This window comes from Schistocerca cancellata, chromosome 6 (assembly GCF_023864275.1).
Source record: "Schistocerca cancellata isolate TAMUIC-IGC-003103 chromosome 6, iqSchCanc2.1, whole genome shotgun sequence".
Taxonomy (NCBI): domain Eukaryota; kingdom Metazoa; phylum Arthropoda; class Insecta; order Orthoptera; family Acrididae; genus Schistocerca; species Schistocerca cancellata.
The window spans coordinates 651,090,945-651,111,954 of record NC_064631.1 but is presented as its reverse complement, the minus strand read 5'-3'; the positions used below and the strand labels follow the sequence as shown (position 1 = coordinate 651,111,954).

General features: G+C 42.3%; 1 protein-coding gene and 1 non-coding gene across 2 annotated transcripts in view; one reads left to right on the top strand and one right to left on the bottom strand.

The window, feature by feature from the left end:
• Nucleotides 1-2,506: 2,506 nt before the first annotated feature.
• The window catches only part of LOC126191271 (general odorant-binding protein 70), a 143,873-nt gene continuing 125,369 nt past the window's right edge, over nucleotides 2,507-21,010 (top strand). The window contains exon 1 of the mRNA XM_049932080.1: nucleotides 2,507-2,622. Within this exon, the coding sequence (XP_049788037.1) occupies nucleotides 2,557-2,622 (66 nt within the window). The 5' untranslated portion in view covers nucleotides 2,507-2,556. The remainder of the gene's footprint in view (nucleotides 2,623-21,010) is intronic.
• Trnat-ugu (transfer RNA threonine (anticodon UGU)) lies at nucleotides 16,108-16,182 on the bottom strand. Its single transcript has one exon. It is a non-coding gene; the product is annotated as a tRNA-Thr (tRNA).

The following is a 21,010-nucleotide window of genomic DNA, read 5'->3' as shown; positions in this document are numbered from 1 at the left end:
ACTGTGTCACTGCATTATACTATGAGGATCATTCACTCGGGCTTCGCCCGCATCTCGTGGTCGTGCGGTAGCGTTCTCGCTTCCCACGCCCGGGTTCCCGTGTTCGATTGCCGGCGGGGTCAGGGATTTTCTCTGCCTCGTGATGGCTGGGTGTTGTGTGCTGTCCTTAGGTTAGTTAGGTTTAAGTAGATCTAAGTTCTAGGGGACTGATGACCATAAATGTTAAGTCCCATAGTGCTCAGAGCCACTCGGGCTTCCATACAGCCTGTGGTAGTAATCGAGGACATAATAAATGCTGTTGGCTTTGTGAACATTAATGTGGACCACCTGCATACCTTCATGCACGAATTCTTGACCAGTAGAGCAACTGTCCGTTTCAGAAAGGCAGAACGGCGCTACAGGGGTTTTAGAAGCGGGGTAGTTACCTTAAATTCAGGAAGTGACCATGTGGAACACTATCTGGCGCCAGCTCTGTGCCTACAGGCTACTTGTCCGTAATTTATGGAAACTGAATGGCCTGTGCGTAGATATTTGGTGCCACTTATCTCTAGAAATATTCCAAGGATTTGTCGGAGTCACGCCATGGAGAGTTGCTGCACCAACATCCCGTTAACCACAATGAGATTTTCACTCTGCAGTGGAGTGTGCGCTGTTGTGAAACTTCCTGGCAGATTAAAACTATGTGCCGGACCGAGACTCGAACACGGGACCTTTGCCTTTCGCGGGCAAGTGCTCCACCATCTGAGCTACCCCAGCACGAGTCACGTCCCGTCCTCACAGCTTTACTTCTGCCAGTACCTCGTCTTCTACCATCCAAACTTTACAGGAGCTCTCCTGCGAACCTTTTTTATCCCGTTAACCAGATTCTCATAATGGTTTGATTCACCAGTGAATATTTTCAAAATTTTTACTGCATAAACACAAGAGAGATTTTCTGCATGCTGTACCAGTCTGCTGTTTCTTATCCCTGTATTGTATTGTATGTTAACCGGGGACCTAGAAACGACGGACAGGCTCCGTCCCCACCGCAGCCGCTGTAGTCAACAACCACACGACGACTGCCGCAGTCCACTTCACCCCTCCGCCGCCCCACACCGAAGCCAGGTTTATTGCGCGGTTCGGTCCCCGGTGGATCCCCCAGGGAACGTCTCACACCAGACGAGTGTAACCCCCATGTTTGCGTGGTAGAGTAATGGTGGTGTACGCGTACGTGGAGAAATTTTTTGTGCAGCAATCGCCGACATAGTGTAACTGAGGCGGAACAAGCTGAACCAGCCCGCATTCGCCGAAGCAGATGGAAAACCGCCTAAAAACCATCCACAGACTGGCCGGTTCACCGGACCTCGACACAAATCCGAAGGGTGGATTCGTGCCGGGGACCAGGCGCTCCTTCCCGCCCGGAAAGCCGTGCGTTAGACCACACGGCTAACCGGGCTGGCTTTCTTATCCTTACGCTCATGCAATATTATACCGATATTCTCCACTGATTTTTGATGGTGCATTAAGCAGTTATGGACAAACTGTTTCAAAAAAATACCCTCTGATCTACAAAAATGCTTCAAATGGCTCTGAGCACTATGGGACTTAACTTCTGAGGTCATCAGTCCCTAGAACTTAGAACTACTTAAACCCAACATCTTGTCGCCTAAGGACATCACACACATCCATGCCCGAGGCGGGATTCGAACCTGCGACCGTAGCGGTTGCGCAGTTCCAAACTGCAGCACCCTCTGATCTACCTTTGATTTCTTGGGGTTTAGGATGTCAAATCAAACACCTTCCATCAGTCCAGTTTCCAACCTTATTTTATTTCGCAACCTGTTTCAGCGTGTTACTACGCCATCTTCAAGCCCCTGACGGACGTGTAGGAAGATTATATATCTGTTGTGATTAAAACAGGGGTCAGCAATACTGTATTACTAGATTTTTGCTATAGCGATCACTTCAACCACCATCAGTGAGGTAGAGTCTTCCATCACGTCGGTCAGGGGCCTGAAGATGGTGTAGTAACACGCTGAAACTGGTTGCCAAATAAAATAAGGTTGGAAACTGGACTGCAAGATTTAACATCTTGTATCGAATAGCTGAGTCCAGCAACCATCTCTAAAAAGATGAATATACAGTTTTGGAGTTTAGCTCAAGAGCCAGGTTTTGTGCCCGTCGCTATAACGCGGAATGGTCGTTGTTCGTACCAGACACGACGAACTGATGCATGGGCTTAGATACAACTCGAAGTCGTCAACATATAAGTGGTAGACGGAGATGACATAACTCATACAGAGAAAAAGCAGTGCTCCGAAGACTGACCCCTGGGGGACTGCAGACAGCACGTGCTTCTCTAACCTACAGACGACTCGTTTACCCAGCAAGTTACAGAATGTGTAGTGTAACCGAGTACTAAGTGGGAGGGAGACGGCAGACAGCTGCCTGCCTTGTTACGCAGCGCGGTCTCCGGAGTCTGGCTGCCCCTCCAGCGCGACTCCCCTCCAGCCACTGGCCTACTTGCCAGCGCGCTCCGCTGCAGCCGCAGCCGGCCGCACCACAGTCCGGTGCAGCATGCAGGCCCCGCAGCTCGTCTTCGTCTTGGCGCTCTGCCTCGCCTCTGCCGTCGCGATGCTGCAGGTAAGGTGCCACCACTCACCACGGAGGGCATTCACCGCCTTAGCTGCGCCGAATGCTCTTTTCGAAAACATTAAAACTGAAGTAACGAGTCTCTCTATATCTGCTGCAGCACCGGAACGTTGGACTTATAAAACCTGCAATGATATCGATCTCAGGTTCTGATGCCCACCCGGTTGGCCGTGCGGTCTAACGCACGGCTTTCCGGGCGGGAAGGAGCGCCCATCCGCGGCACGAATCCACCCGGCGGATTTGTGTCGAGGTCCGGTGAACCGCCTAGTCTGTGGATGGTTTTTAGGCGGTTTTCCATCTGCCTCGGCGAATGCGGGCTCTTTCCCCTTATTCCGCCTCAGCTACACTATGTCGGCGATTGGTGCGTAAACAAGTTATCCACGTACGCGTACACCACCTTTACTCTACCACGCAAACATAGGGTTTACACTCGTCTGGTGTGAGACGTCCCCTGGGGGGTCCACCTAGGGTCGAACCGCACAATAGCCCTGGGTTCGGTGTGGGGCGGGGGAGGGGTGAAGTGGACTGCGGTAGTCGTCGTGGGGTTGTGGACCACAGCGGCTGCGGCGGGGACGGAGCCTCTCCGTCGTTTCTAGGTCCCCGGTTACAATACAATACTATAGGTTCTGATAGTTTCTTCTAAACTATTTCAGAACGGTGCCAAATTCCCCAGTTACGGGAAAGAGCGTAGAGTCTCTAATTATTTATTTGTACAAGGAAAGCCACATATTAAGAAAATGACCACCAACATGTTCATCAGAGTATTATGGACGTCACACAGAAATAACTGTCAACCATTCTGAACCTTGGCTTGAGTGGTTTTCCATACACATCCAAGAATATAATGTATTTCACGTTTTATGCAGGGCGGAGCAAATAAAAGTGCCTGGACGAATGGTATACGAGTGAACACGAATTTGTCGTGGCACTAACAGAGGAGGAAAAGATGTACAGCTACTTCCAATAGGATGGAGCAATTGCCCACACAGCCGGCAGAACCTTGGAGCACATTTATACAATCTTCACGATGATGATGATGATGTTTGGTTTGTGGGGCGCTCAACAGCGTGGTTATCAGCGCCCGTACAATTATCCAATCTTTGCTCAGTCCAATTGCGCCACTTTCCTGGATGATGATGAAATGATGAGGACAACACAAACACCCAGTCATCTCGAGGCAGGTTACAATCTTCACGCCTGGCAGAGTTGTATCAGAGGGCAGTCTGATCGCGGCCCTGGGTGGTCACTCAGGTCACCTGTCACCGTGCGATTACTCTGTGTGGGAAGCACTCAAGTGGAGGATGTATCGCAACAACCCTCATAGTCTTCATGAACGGCGGCAGAACATTTCGGACGAATCCTGCAGCAATTCGAGCAGTCCAGTTTCGATCCGCCTTCAGCAACTTTCTGACCAGGGCCCAAAACTGCCAAGAGATGAATGGTGGTCACTTTCAACATCTGCTGTTGTCATGTTAGTGCTGTATCTCCTTTCCCCTGCTGTGTATCTTTGCAACCCGGAATCCTGTTCTCTGGGCCACTTTTATTTGCCCCACCCTCTATTTGAGGAATATTCAAATTATTAGCACAGTTTTTCGTTGCAGATTTGAATGTTTGTATGTGTAGCAGCCATGGCTAGCGTTGTTTGGAACATAACAGTGCTCATACAAGCGAACTCCTGTTAGAAATAATATATATACATAATTGTGCACAATGCGGAGTCTAAGTCGGGCCCAACTTGCCTTTTTTGACAAGTAAAACCTATTGTCAGGTACGGAGTCTGCAATAAGTACCAGAAAATGGTTAGGATGATCAGAAAATGAATCGGCATATTTTTCAGTGTACAGCCATACCTCATCAATTCTGCCTACCTCTGCTTGAATGCTGTGATCAGAAATTCTTGTGAAAATAAATAAAGGGAAAACATGTCCTTTAAAGGCCCCTTGAGGATATTTGTACTCTCTACCACAATACTGCACTCAGCTGCCTGCAAAAAAACTGTACGAAAATAAATTCATCTGTACACATCATGTGATAAAGGGAAAATAAATAAAGGGAAAACATGTTCTTTAAAGGCCCCTTGAGGTTATTTGTACTCTCTACCACAATACTGCACTCAGCTGCCTGCAAAAATACTGTACGAAAATAAATTCATCTGTACACATCATGTGATAAAGCAAACAGTACGAGAACGAGTTAACTGGAATATTTATAAAAAAAATTCCATCGCTGGAAATGCAATCACGAGATGGGTGTATTTGTTCACGTTCTTTCCACTATAGCAAAATATTTTCATTCGGCAATGACAGCGAGTCACTGATGAAATCTACGTTTAGTGAAGTAGTAACTTCGTCTTGAATAAACATTTCTACGTGTTTCACTCTCGTCTTTGTTTAAGGGCGAGTAAGAAACTCGCTAAAATTTAGATTCCCGACACGCTGCTACTCGGCCGATAATCCAAGAAAATTTCATCAGCAAAACGTTTTCATCTGGAAAAACATTCCGATTTCACTATCGAGCTTCCGAAAAGCTGCACAGGTACCTCTCGAATAGGGAAACTTTTCTTTTCAGAATTATTCAGTATAAATGTATCCATTAAAAGGTTCTTACATTAGAATTTAATTTTAATATATCTATTTGTACTGAAATCCCAAAGGAAGCACTGAGAATGGTAAAATAATAAGAACATATAGGGAAATTCTTCAACCGCGCAAGCTGAGACGACAAAATTTCTTTCTCAGTCACTCTGCACACTCAAACGAGTTGTGGGCTGAAAAGGGGAACTGAAATTCAGTAACAGTTTGGACGATCTGAAGTCAATGGAAACGTGAAAATATAGGTTAATACGAAACATTCTTTTCAAAGCTAACCGAACAGTTCAATCAATAAAAATAGCTGCCTTGTAACAGTTTAGCGCCACTAGGTTTTGCATTTGTGTGCATAATCTCCAAGAATCTTAGTGTTATTCTACCGTTGTATCACTGAAACTGATCCGAGACGTAATTTACCCCACAAATTATGTTGAAAATTAAAAATATTTCTGTTAACCTTCTTGCAGCTAACCAAACTTACATAATGTTGTGTTAACGTAATCCAACTTTTTTACTGGCCTTTTTCCTGTCGGAAATAAATGTCCGCATTGCCATTAATTAAAAAAAACCTCTTGAATGCCACACTTTCATCGCCTCGTATCAGTTTTGGTTTTGAACCTTCCACATTCTTATAAGATTTGATTCCAAAAGGAAACAGTTGTGCCAGATACTCCCAACTGGAACATTCATGTCTGAGGCTGAATTGACCAACTGAACCTCTGACACGAATAATCCAGTCGAAACTTGAGTTTACCATCTCAATACAGTCGGAACTACGTGCATATAAAAGTGATTTTCAGGTTTTAACTTACGTATACTGAACTGCACAGTGACAGAAAATGTGATATACGATAAATATCATCTGCAACTGACTGCTGTACCATTTACTACTTTCGACGTTCGCTTCGTACGTTCGTTGCTTTCGTAATGTAGCTCTTACCCAATAATAAATCTTAAAATCTGGTATGTGTGGTACGGAAAATCATTACAGATTACACAGAGATTGCTTACAGTTTCCTAAATTCATACCAGTTGTACACATGATCACAATTCTTTAGCCAGATTTCAACCAATACTGTCACATTTATTAAAATCTGTATTGCAGACTTTGTAATAGTCCGATTAGGACCATTCATTTCGGTGAAACTACACCCAGAACAGTCTCCCGAATGCCAATTATAACACTGGAAACAAGTGTAGTGCAAACGGAGAAATATTTCTTTGGTTCGCAGTGATTCTGAAAGCTCCCGCTCAAGAAAGACACTCTGTATGCAGACTACCTGCGTGTAAGGAGTAAAGGGACTCTGCACTTCCGCTGAAACCCCATGTCGTAAGCCTGGTTAGCACTGACCCAGTAAGAAGCTGTCGAGTGTGTGCTAAACGGGCCACGAACCGGTTACTCTCGGACCGCATGACCCTCTCTCTCTGTTCGTATTGCGCGCCGTTCACCCCGACATTCTCCCACGCTCTGTCAACACTTTCCATATCTAACTGCATTTCCGCTCCATTTGATTCCGGTAGAATAATCATAATACTCGCCAAGCAGGTTTCTTTTTCCTGAGGAAGAAAGTGTTTCAAGCGATGAACTCCGTTAACGGCGAATAGCTGAATGACCGAGATATCATCGTATGTCTCGTCTGAGCGGGTAGCGAGTCACACTGTATTCACTTTCATGATAGCGTTAGGGAATTAGACAAATGTCGAGATAAGATCATTACGCGATAACTTAGTGCATCAGGAAACTCAGCTCTGTAACCGACTCAGAGAACATCTAAGCTCCCTGACAGGCAGATAATTTTGTTTCTGACGTTCTAATCCATGAATATGCTCCTGGTAATGTCAGTGAACAGCAGAATTACATTCATTAGGAATATAGTATGTCTTGAACGGCAGTCCCTCTACTGAACTAGATGCCCATAGTGTGTTCACTAATCAGAGAGAGCACTCTAACAGCTGCAAAAGTAGAGAAAACTGGGAGGTTTTATCAGCAGTTGGTTACAGGCTGCTGAGCAGCAAATAATAAAAGTATGGTAGCTCAACATAGATTTTCCTAATGCTGAGGAAAACTGCGAATCGCCAGCAGATTATCGTTGCACTTGACATTACGTCAGATGCCACATCTAGCTTCTAAAAGCACGGAAAACTTATCAGTTTCTTGAACTGCCGTCAATTAATCGTTATCATTTTTGTTACTTCGGAATGAACATTCAGTGAAGGAACTCATGCTGAAGAATCTGAAGCCCAGTGCCAGGAACAGAGTTACAATCATTCGGGTTAATTTTCGCAAAAGAGTGCAAAAAATGGTACATTTATGACCGACACACAATTTCGTAGTGAAAACCTGTGAATGACTGAGAACAATCGACTGTGATAACACTCTCTCTCAGCCTCTATTTCAGCAGCTTTCTTTCTGATAGCCAAAACAAAATGAGATCGTTAAACGCACAGTGTAGCTGAGAGAGGCAAAGACGAAACAATTTCTAAGCCTTGTGTTTGTGAATTGGTCCACATCAGCATTTTTGTACAGAGTCCCAAAGAAAGCTAGATATCTGTGAGTGCGAGAAATTAACTAAGTCTTCTAATAAAGAGTCCATAAAATTTTCATACGCTCTGTCTTACTAGGTCTCAGAAACCGCAACTACGGAATATATATTCTGATTTCCGTGACCAGATACTGCTGTCTAAAGCTCCCTGTCGAAACAAATGATTTCTTCAAAGCAGACGTTAACGCTGACTGCTATGGAATAAGCCTGATGAGAAACGTACTGTGCTTTTATAGAGAATCTCCGAACCAAGGTCAGGTAACCAGTTACTACATTCTCTCTTCAAACACCAAAACGATAGTGAAAGTGCATAAATAGTATTGGAAAACCTAAATAATAATCGCAATGGTTCACTTGGCGGCTTACAAACAAATGTTACGAATGAAAAGAGCGCTTGAGAGAACAATAGGCACTGTTCAGCACAGACACCCGCTCCGCAATTACCTGCCGCGAATGTCAAAACATCTGACTCTCGAGGAGTAACAAAAACTTGTTTCTCCTTGTGTTATATCTCTCTTCCTTAACGACTGTCCCACTTTACGGTCGGCTGGGCTCGGTGTGTAATTTGTATCCTCTTCTTGTTTCCCACAATCATAATTTGAACAGCAGTCGTAACCTGCGGTGACCTAATCTCAGCGTTTACGACAGTCAGATTTCCGAGTAGTGACGTTTTTCTGTGGATGTACGCTGGCGAGCATGACAGTGCAACCACATCGTCACGCACTCGAGTGGATGTGAACAACTGCATTAACAACTGCTCTGCGGGTGTCCGTATGGACTGCTTTCCTTTGTTAGGTGGATGACTGGGTTCGAATTGTGTCTGAAAGAAACGGACAGTCGCCGAGCAAGAAAGGAACGTACCATATTATTAGATAAAAGAAAAAAAAGCTCTCGTTTCCTTAGGGAAACATATTAAAATAATTAGTGCTCATGCCAAACAGCATATCCTTAAGGTGGGATAGGATGTGAAACGAGCCGATGTGAAGCAGGAGAGGCACCACAGGACATTTTAATTTCCACTGGTTACACTTTTACAAATAAATTCATTGTCAGCATGACTAGGAAGGATTCAGGATTCACACTATAAGTACACATTTCTCCATAAGTAAGAGAGATTCTTCGACGACTTATACACATAATACAAACCATAGTTACACGCGTATGAAACTCCAGAATTTATTCAATTTATGAAAAAATGAATGAACTGTTATATTTTAAACTTCATGTTTATAAGAACTCAAATTTTATAGTTAATTATCTCAATTTTGACAACAGTTTTTAATAGATTCTAGATAAATTCTAGAGTTTCGTGCACCTGTATGTATGGTTTGTATGCCGTGCAAAATTCATTGAAGAATTTCTCTTATTTATGAATAAAATGTATCTACAGCAACAAATGCAGCCAACACCAAGTGAAAAATGATGAAATTTCACATGTAAGAAAAAAATTGTTATGTTTTTGATCTTCCACTGCTACGAGTGTAAATTCTGAATCCTTCCTGGTCATGCTGACAAAGTCTTAGGAATTTATTTGTAAAAGTATAGACAGTGGAAATTAAAATGTCCTTTGGCGCCTCTCCTGCTCCAAGTCGGCCTGTTTGACGTTCTACCCCCCTTAAATGAATAGCTGATTTGAAAATTGCGCTCGGAATCAATGCGTCGAACGGACGCGGCCGATACAATTGTCTATAAGACCATAGCCAGACGCAGCAAAACCTGTAAGAATCCGAGACCGGTGCAGCAATTGTCTGTTGACGCTCAACTCCAATAAATATGACGTGCTGCGTATAAATAGTCGAAGGGGTCCATGACCGTTCGGTTTCGCTATTGTTGATAAATCAATGGAAACAGTAACAACCCTACAATACTGTAAGCATGCGTCCGGAACGAACTGAAGCAGAATGACTTCCTAAAACTATTTCTAGGAAAATCAGATGCCAGCCTGAAATTCAAAGGAAGAGTCGAAATGAAATGTAGCTTATCCACAAAAGAAGTAGTTTACATGAGATTTGTAAAACCAAGCTTTGAGAACAGCCCATTTGCTGGGGACACGTACTAGGTTGCATCTAACAGAAGTGATAAGCTGCTTCGGAGAGCGATATACTTTCTCAAACATTGTTTAGTAAGGGCTGGCGTTCGTGAAGTCCTCAATACACTCTGTTGGTAGATGCTGCGAGAAAGGCATTATGCATCACGAACAGATTTAATGTTGATATTCCGAGTGCTGACGTTTCGTGAAAAGGCGGAGTAACACATTACTTTCTACCATACACGTCTAGAGAAATGACCGTGACGAGAAAATGGGAGACATTAGAACTCATGCGGCTCTTTGTCGCTAGTCGTTCTTTACTCGTATCATCCAGGACAAAGGACTTGATAGGGGCGAAATAATAATTATAGGCCAAGTACCCTCCCCTACATATAGTGAGATGGCTTTCGGACACTCTGAGGATGGCCAGACGGTATACGGCCGAAATATGAGTGGAAGAAATAATATTGACGCGGCTGCATGCCAAAAATTCAATGGTTTACATAAAGTGATCTAAAACTTAACCTAATCGAAAACCAATAGTAGCAGCGCAAGTACAAAATGTGGCAGTTCTTGTGTGCACCCACCTACTGTGCGCCTTACCTACTCTGCTTCTTATGTGCTCATTTCTTCGACCGTCAGTTATTTTCCTTTCAAGATAGCAGAATGCCGTCACTTTGTGCACTACATGGTCCTCTTTTTTGATGTTAAGTTTTTCGTTAATCTCACTTTTGCTTCGCATCTCTGTTCGACTTTCTCTTCATTCATATTCTCTGTTCAGAAACTGTTCGTTCTCTTAAAAGTATTTTGTAATTCTTTCTAATTCACACAGACTACGGCAATACAACGGGCGTATCTTATCATTGATATATTTCCCCCTGATTTATTTAACTGCAAAGACCATGAAACTATGGAACAAATTCGTGAATCAGATTTCTTATCGTCTTCTTTTTAGAAACACCGCGAAAGCAACGAACATAGTTAGCGAGTGCAGAAAATTGGCTCTCGTGAGTTTTAAGTTTGCTGTTAAAGTCACTTTTGCTACGTATTTTTCTTTGCTTGTCTCTCCATTGACACTTTATGGTCAAAAAATCTTATTTCAATTAAAAGTGTCCTGTAATTCTTTCTAATTTACACAGATGCAGCAATATAGACGGTGTATCGTATCATTGTTATATTCCTCCCTGACTGGTTTTATTACATAGGATATGGGACCATGGAACAAACTCACGGATCACATTTCTCATACGCTTCTTTTTAAAAATACCACGAAGGCAACGAACACAGTTCGTGAGTGCAGAAAATTGGCCCTCTGGGAAAACTCTCGAGGAGGCTGTAACCGTTACAGCAGCGGGTTTCTCGGTTACGCAAGAGGTGTCATGGTCATACTGGCTCTTTCTTGCATAACAAATAACTGGCGCCTATATGACCATGTGTTTATTTTTTTTTGTGAACCTAGTCGCCCGATTGAGAGAGAACGTGACCCAGTTTTCTTTTCATTCCAAACATCATGACAGGAAGAACCTTCTTCGACTGTGCTGTGTGATATCATTGAAGATCAGTCGAATGAATTGTACACACTTGGTAAATTTTTGATGTTTTAATATTTATTACTTTCTTTTTTATTATATTTATTTTATTATGGAGTTCCTGGGGTCTGAGTGTCTCACTTAGAACTACAACTTATTATTACAGCATTCGTATCTTATCCGTATTTATTGAAAAATTTGCTTAATGGTGTTTCTTCTTTTTCACATTTGTTTTATAGGGTGTCTCAGGAGCAATGATCAACATTACGGTATATGACACGAACGATCATTCGAAGCAAAAGTCTAACAAATATAGATGCTAAAACGCATACCTTAAGATCTATGAGCATACTTCACTTTCTATAGTGTGAAACGAATCTTTTCTACTACAAGCATTTTGCTTTCCATATTTTAAGTGGTGGTAGTTCGGATCAAAACAAAAATGTCAGTAAACATGCGCTCTGAGGTTCATACCTTAAGAGCTATCAGCAAGCGTTTCATCTTCGTTAATTTGAAGCTCAACTCTTCCAATGAACAACTGCTCATATTTCTTAAGGCATGCATTTTAGAGGTCGTGTCTACTAGAAAATTTTATATTGTTTTGGGTTGTAATACGAAAAGCCAAGAGCTGGCTGCAGAAGATTAGTTTCTCAGTATTGAAAATGAAGAACAGCTAATAGCTCCTAAGGCAGGCATTTTACTGTCTATATTTCCGAGGCATTTGTCTTCGAATGATCATTGGTCCTGTCGTATCCTTGAATACTGACCATACCTCGAGGAACACGCTGTACACTCATTTTGCGGTATCGGGTTCTCTAAGAAACTCTTATTAGCTCTGACCATGTGTAAAAATTCATCTCTCGTCATTATTATAGTCTCTCAGTATCAACATGCCTCAATCAACCTTATACTGTTGGAGTCATTTAAGTCAACTAACGTTCTGGCATATAAAACAAATTCTCATATTCACTCCACTACGCTTCATTCTGAAGATTTGTGTTTCTGGAATATGAAATAAATTCTGATATTCACTCCACTACGCTTCATTCTGAAAATTTGTGTTCCTATGTTCGATCATGAGGCTGCTTCCATTTGCCACCAAAATTCAGAACTACCTCAAACCATCTGTTTCCAAATACCTGTGTTCTCTCCTTATTAAAAGTCAGTGTTTCCGAAAACACATTGCCTACCGCACCTGATCGAGTTTCTATGATGTCCGAAATCGGTTCATCTGTTTATAAGTCTATTTTAATTAACTTATTAACTGTATTGGTTGAAAACAGTCTTGGTTGCAATTTTATTATTTTTTTATTTTTCAACGACGCGTTTCGCCTTATTTAGGCATCTTCAGGTTATCTTTTCTAGATGGACGCGAGAGGCACCAAGATGTGCATAACGCGCTCCCGTTCAAAGGAGCGAGTAACAGTAAGATGGGGGCTCAGTTGTTACTACCTGAGGAATAAAGTAAGAGAAAAATGCACACCATATTAATTTAAAATTGTGAGCAAAGTGTATACGTCATATAATCGTGAAAACGTAATCTACTAAACGGAGGTCAATATTTCATGTTATCGTAGATAGTCACGGTATAATGCTAATGCAATGCCAATGAAACAACTGGACTAAGATAACGTAGCCGTATACTGACGAGTTCAGACTGAACATAAAACGTTCGATTACATGCTGTTATATACTAGTAACACTTATACCACGTACTGGAGGTCAACCTCATAACTACCTGTACCATTATATACTACTAATGACTAATAAAAGGGCAGTAAAACTTCATCAGTGCAATTTATTGATCACAGCTCATAAGATGCAACTTATTTAATAAAACATTTCTAGTGAATCAAACCGTGAATCTAATGTAATATACCGTAACGGATTCCCACTAACAGATACGTCACTTAAATAGCCGCGTTGCTTATCATGGCTTCCGATCATCATTAACCACCCGAAAGTGGAGACCGCATTGAAACCTGTCACCGCTAGACAAATCAGCTAATACCGCTCTCTCTGTCCCCTCGATAAACAAATCATTCACTTGCTCCCTCATTAAATTCCGTTTTCCTCCTCCACCCACCTCCATTCTTCGCCACTCAATGCGCCACTTGTTAATCTCACCACCTTTCAACAGACTGGAATATAAATTTCCTTCAATGGGCATTCTAATGGCCTACGTTAAATATAATGAAATAATTGTCACAAATATGGTATCTTCTGATAATTGTTCGTTTAACTCGTGAAGATTATCTTGATTTACAACGAGATCGCTTCGGCTGCTCTGACATTCTCTAGCGTTGAGATATTATAACTGATGTAGCACACATTCTTACGTCCATGGTTCTTCAATGTAATATTACGTCACATTGCATTTACGGCTAGATGAAATGAACTCCATAACGCATACCTGAACAAGTTTTCTGTCTGGTAATATGTCGTTACTATAAATTGCGTAGTACTTTTTTTTTATTAGACGTTTAATGATTTCATATAGTGTTAAGTAAATCGAAAATGCTTTAAAAATTCTGCATAAAATACCTAATGGTCACACTATGAACATTTTAGAACAATCGGAAATTTACATACATCCGAAAAAATATCTGAACGACATCGTTCACGAACAAACAGATCTGAAACATAAGGACTACTTAGAAAACTATATTGAAATAACAGAAAAGGATGAAAATGACATTACATGTAAAATAAAGCTATAGATATCATTAAAGTTCGCATAACTACAAATTTACAATTTCTGAAACTCAACCAACACCCCTGAACTTCCGTGATATAATATTCTCTGTAAACATAAAACATCACTGCAGCGAAAACTGTCAAAAATGCTATATAAAGTTACTATAAGTCTAATACAAAAGAAACTGCATAATTTATAGTAACGACATATTACCAGACAGAAAACTGGCACCAGGATGCATCATAGAGGTCGTTCCACCTAGACGTAAGTACAGCACAGTGTAATGCTACAGAGAAAATGTATTGAGGTAAGGTGCATATACTGCAAAAATTGTAACGTAAAAGCAGGAAAACTTGAAAATGGCAGTACCGCCGAAACAAGCTCGTTTTGAGTCAATGTAACAATTAGGGCCTACGTGGTAAATAAAACAATTTTCAGGTATCCTTGTTCCAGTTGAAAGAAAAAACCGTATGGTATCTTTCTGTCTGAACTAGTTACCTCCCACGTTTCCCCCCCCCCCCCCCCCCAATAAAAAAAAATACCTCCAGAAAACTGTTGACGCTTAAATTTACTGTCAACGTTAGCAAATTTCTGTTTCTTTCCTTGCAATTTTTGGTCTGCATTTAAGTCCTTTCTACTTCTCAGCTACGTCCATGTTTAATGTCTCGATTCATAATGTGATTCTCTCGGCATCGCTGTGTATGATTCGACTATATTAGATAATCCGTGGTTTACTTTTGTTTCTGTGTGGCTGGTCCCAGCGGAGGTTCGAGTCCTGCCTCGGGCATGGGTGTGTGTGTTTGTCCTTAGGATAATTTAGGTTAAGTAGCTTAGGAACTGATGACCTTAGCAGTTAAGTTCCATAAGATTTCACACACATTTGAACATTTTTTACTTTTGTTTATACTTATCTTATAACACTTTTCAAACACTATTCACTCCTTCCTTCTCATCTTCCATGTCTTTTGCAGTCTCTGATAGAATTACAGTAACATCAGCTGCCATGGAAACTTTTATCAGTTTCTCCTGAAATGGAATTCCCTTCCCAAATTTCTCTTAGATTTCCATTATAGCGCAGATTAAGTAACGTAGGGGATAGGGCACAAGCATGTTGGAAATGCAGTCCTCCAGAAAGTAAGGTTCTTGTAGGAAGTAATCGTCTGTACCAACAGACATGTACCCCAGAAAATTATTCGAGCTACTAACATGTTTCATTTTGAAAGCATCGCAGATATCAGTGTAAAGACGTCCGTAAACGAGCAACGGGATCTGGAGAGATTTGTGTCGACTGGCGATACGACGCCGCTGTGGCCGCAACCTCGCTGCAGCAGGTAGCGAAGGTCACGGAGAAGAGGTCGCCCTAGAGGCGCTTTACACAAGTGGAGACTGCAGCCGCTGCGTCGCGGAACTGTTCAAAGAAACCGGCGCTTTGCACTGCCAGTGCTGACCGTTTACGTATGGCTCTCATTAGGGCAGCCATCTGGCGCTGTGCCACTTACACACCTGCAAATTCATTTCCAGGTACCTCTTCCACATTTTCGCATGGATTACCATGCGATTGCTGCTTGTCCTAGATAGCTACTACAGGGATTCAGACATACCCGTATCTAGGCATGGGCAACACAGCGCACAACTAGAGTGACAAATTGCAAGGGGCAGAAATTTCTGAGAAACAAGAAAGTCATTCCCAGCCATTTCACGTCTCCACAAGTACCGCGAACTTCGACAAGGATGCCATATGACCCCAATCATATATAAAAACTACTTAGGGGACGCCCGTAAGAGATGGAGGGTAACGTTCTACGGAGTAGGAACATCCACTAAGATAAACTCTGTAGTCTATAGCCTTCTCTTCGCTAATGATCGGATTAATGTAGCTGGAAATTAGGACTATCTTACAGGGTAACAGTTACTGACCTATATGAAAAAAAGGAAACGTAAATTATATATGACGGTAGTATCTGTTCCCGAAATAACAGTTACCGTGGATGACCATGCAGCTTGCTAGAAATGAAATGATAATTAAATGGACACCCTAGCTGCAAACAGGCGTTGATGTACTTCATTGGGGACGTGTTGAAAATGTGTGTGCCCCGACCGGGACTCGAACCCGGGATCTCCTGCTTACATGGCAGACGCTCTATCCATCTGAGCCACCGAGAACACAGATGAATAGCGCGACTGCAGGGACTTATCCCTTCCACGCTCCCCGTGAGATCCACATTCAACGTAAATTAGTTACAGACTACGGAGTGTACACACTTTATTCAACATGTAAACGTCACTACAGATATTCTGATTCAGGTTATGACATGTTCGATACGCGTGGTATCATTGGCGATGATGTGGCGCAGACGAATACAGGAATTCTGCATGACCCGCTGAAGTGTCGGAACATGGATGCTGTCGATGACGTCCTGAACGGCTGTTTTCAGCTCAGAAATGGTTTTGGGATTGTTGCTGTACACCTTGTCTTTAATACAGACCCACCAGATCCGGAGAAGATGGTGGCCAATCCAGGCCCATGCAAGCGGCCTCTGGGTATCCCAGAGCCAGAATGCTGTCCCCAAATTGTTCCTCCAGGACATCAGACACTCTCCTGCTTCGACGCGGTCAAGCTCCGTCCTGCATCAACCACATCTTTTCGAAATCAGGGTCATTTCAGATAATGGGTACGAAATTATCTTCCAAAACCTTCATGCATCGTTTGTAGTCACCGTGCCATCAAGGAATATAGCACCGATTATTCCGTAACTGGACACTGCACCATTGAAGAGACTTCTCGATCGCAAAATTCGGTTACTCAGTCCCCCAAATGTGTCAGTTTTGCTTATTGACGAACCCATCCGACAACACCAAAGCGCGTGCGCATACGGATACTAATATTTATCAAGCCCCATGGCCAACCGTGCGGTTTGAACGTCGTAACGCAAACCGTTCAGAAGTTATGACGATTTTATTTCAAATAGTTCAATAATTGTCATCCTGTACATGCTACGAAAGATGATGGAAGAATTCGGACGATGAGAAATGGCAACATGTAAAAAAGAATGTCTGACAGTAGGTGAAAGAAATGTTGGAGATTTAGGCATCAAACAGAGTAAAATTGAGAAAAATAACAATTCCATATACATGGGAAAATCGCTCTCAGCCAGCAGCACCAAAGTTGACATAAAAAATAGATCGAAAGAAAAAGCCAGTAACGTAAATCAACTCTCTGTGAGAGCAATACAAATAAGTATGCCCACACTCATAACTTTTGGAGCATAATTTTTTTCAGTTCGAGACTCAATCGTGTACTTCACCGCTCGCACATTTGGGGTTTGGTGTGGTCTTGGTGCTCGGTTTATGTCTAAGCTAGGAGTTTTCGGTTTCGTCCAGTCTAGAGACCATTTGTACAGCCATTCTAACATCTGTCGTACAGTAGCTGTGTTTCAGAATGTTAAGCAAGGTTTGAAAGACGAACCGGAGCTAGCGCCAAGGCAGATATTGCGACTTGATTAATTCCCTTCGTGAAGGATTCTGGTTGGTCTGAAATTAATGCTCAGCTGATGGCACTATTTGTATGTGTGGCTTCGGATTTTACGTCAGAAACACCGACCCTCGTATGGATTTTACGTGCAAAAAGAGTCACCATTAAATAACTTCGGACTACAACGAAACTGAGGGTACAAATTTGTTCACCGGTGAAACAGTCTTTGGTCTTAAGGTAATTTTTAACCGTAAGACAAAATCTTGCTTCGTTTTGACTTTAGGTGCAAAAAACACGTTTTTGAGAGAACGCTAACGAATCGGTTTAAATTTTGCAATAAGAGAAAGTCATATGATTAATGGTCATCCTATTGTTTTGTGAAAGCTTTATTGGTTTTCTCGACATTAGTAACATTGTTCGAAGGCCAATAAGAAATCCTATACCGAAACAATCTTCGCCCAGTTCGACAAAAATCTACATCGACTTCAAAGCTATGGCGGTCTAATGTCAGAATTATAGTAGAGTAAACGTTGGGACCAAAATGAAAACCCCTCCTATCAAAAAAGGTGAATATATCCTAAGCAGAGGTAGGTATGTAAGAGAAGGTGGCTAGCTCTTCGACTTATCTGGCAGCGTGAAATAAATTTAGATAAAAAACATAGTGATATATTCGCTCCTTTTTATGAGTTCTCTAGCGCAGTAACCTGTCTTAGCTGCAAGGTGTTGGCACACCTGCATCTTGCAACGTACAGCCCTACGTTCCTGACCCTGTGCCAAAAATCCTAAAGATTCGCCGGTATACTACATCATATCGTTGAGGAGCATACACGCATTAGCAAACATTTTTTTCAGGTTGGATAAAATAGACATGTTTTCTGGGGAGATTGTAAAATATTTTTTTTATTTCTGGGTGCGGGAGCATTGATTTTTCTCCCCCAAAACCACGTGACATCATATATCATGTTACTTTACTTGACTCGATGCGTTGTGTTACATGACACTGGAATTAATTAAAAAGGAGTAAAAATGCGGAAAATGTAAGCTGTTTTGATTTAAATGTCTTTGAAGCTGGCAGTTAAGTCAAAAAGCTTTTACATCCCTAAGTCTTCCAAGAACATATTCGCCTTTGTTGTGCTGTGCTACTATCATTCCCATTCTGCTAATAAAATAAGAGATAATATTGTAGAAAGAAAGACGATAATCAATGCAAACAAAGAACAGCTGTTTGGGTTTGGCCATCTTGAAAGGGTGTGGCCAAAATGAGTTTAGAAACGGACTCTAGAAGGGAGAACATAGAGATGACGCCTACCAAGCATATTGAAGGACAATGTTCATGAGGCAACAACGATCAGAGGCTTCCGGGACGGAGACCTGCTGAACAGAGAGAGCGCCAGAAAATGGGGAACGAAAGTCCATGATAGCAGCAAATACAGACAACACTCGCTGTAAATTCACACCATGACTGAATTTCCCAATCCCGTTGAGTCTGTATTGCTGCAATTCATGTAACTTCACATTCGCGTATTTCTTGCTATGTGTCTAGTGCACTGAGGTGACAAAAGTCGTGAGATACCCCCTGAAGTCACGTTAAACCTCCTTTTGTCTGGCGCAGTGCGCAAGCTCGACGTGGAATGAACATTACAAGTCGGTGGAAGTCGCCTGAAGAAATATTGAGCCTGTAGACCCGCACAATTGCCGAAGTGTTGCTGGTGCAGCTTACACCGCGTGAACTGACCTCTTGATAATGTCCCATTGATGTTCGATGTGATTCGTGTCGGGAGGTCTGGATGGCAAAATCATTCGCTGGATTCGTCCAGGATGGTCCTCAAATCAATCGTGAACAAGTGTGACCAGGTGACAAAGCACATTGTCATCCATAAAAATTATATCGTGGTTTGGGAACATGCAGTCCTCGAGAATCTGCAAATGGACTCCAAGCAGCCAAACATTGCCAGAAGATCCAGTCCACTCCATAGGAACTCAGCCCACACGGTTATGGGGCCTTCACCAACTTGCACAGTGCTTTGTTGACAACTTGGGTCGATGGTTGGATGGGGTCTGCGCCACACTCGAACCGTACCATCAGCTCTTACTAACTGAAATCGGGGTTGATCTGATCAGGCCACAATTTCTAATCTTCTGGGGTCCAACAGATATGGTCGAGAGTGCAGGCGAGGAACTGCAGGAAATGTTGTGCTGCTGACAATGGCACTCGCGTCGGTCGTCTGCTGCCTTAGCCCATTGACGCCAAATTACGCCGCACTCTCCTAATGGATACGGTCGCTGTGGGTCTCACATTGATTTATGTGGTTATTTCACGCAGTGTTGCTTGTTTGTTAGCACTGACAAGTGAAGGCCGTCGGCCACTGCGTTGTCAGTGAAAATAGGTAACAGCTGAAAATTGGTATCCTCGACACACTCTAGACACTGTGGATGTCGGAAAACTGAATTCCCTAATGATTTCTGAAATGGAATGTCCCATAGATGTAGCTCCAACTACCGTTCCCCTTTAAAAGTCTGTTAATTTCCGTCGTGCGACCGTAATGACGTCGAAAACCTTTTCACCTGAATCACCTGAGAACAAATGACAATACCCTGCACTTTTATACCTTAAGTGCGCGATGCTACCGCCAACTGTATATGTGCATATTGCTATCCCATGACTGGTCATCTCAGCGTTTACTGTGTACTACTGTAACTTCATTGAATGTTGAGTGCCTTCACCTGCGACTGAGGCCTGGTCTTCAGTGTCTGATTACATGGAACTGGTTTCAGGAAATACTAAATCAGAAGAGATGAAAAAATATGCTGTGCGTAACAGTGATGTCTGATATGATTTGCATAACAATATTTGATACGACTTTAGTTAAAGTAGGAATGTTGATCATAAAAATACTAAGCTATGTATTCAAAGAGTACAGCAGTTCACAGTAGGAATCATTTAGTGTACCTCATAGAGGCCATACCTTGTTTCCAGCCTTCGCTCAGCTACATTCAGTATTGCCAGTAACATGTTCTTCATTTTATAATTTTTGTTCGTTCCTGTGCTCTGTCACCTCTCCTCCTCCTCCTCCTCCTCCTCCACCTCCTCCAAGTTTTAATTTTATATTCCTTGGTGTTTGTACAACAGACCCTTTTCTTCTCTCGAGGTAAGATTTTTCGTTAAAGTTTTTCCTCGTTTGTTCTTTGTAGTGCGTCGTCAGTACGAAACTTTTCCGTCGCTAAACTTTTACTTCCCGGTACAGCAACGCAATCAATTTGTTCCATTGCCTTTCGGTCCTGATTATTCTGTGTTCTCCTTCCACGAAATTATTTGTTGCCGATGTACGGTTACAGGAAAATGTATTTAATTCCTTCTCCGCATTATAGACCAGTAAAGCTCTTTTGTTGAAGGAGGAATTCTTCGTCTGCGCCAGTATATTAGCTTTGTATCTTTGGCGTAGTCTGCATTAAGTAAAATTTAAATTCCAGTGTGTTACGGAATTTTGATTTCTCAACTCTCCTGTCAATTATTTTCCAT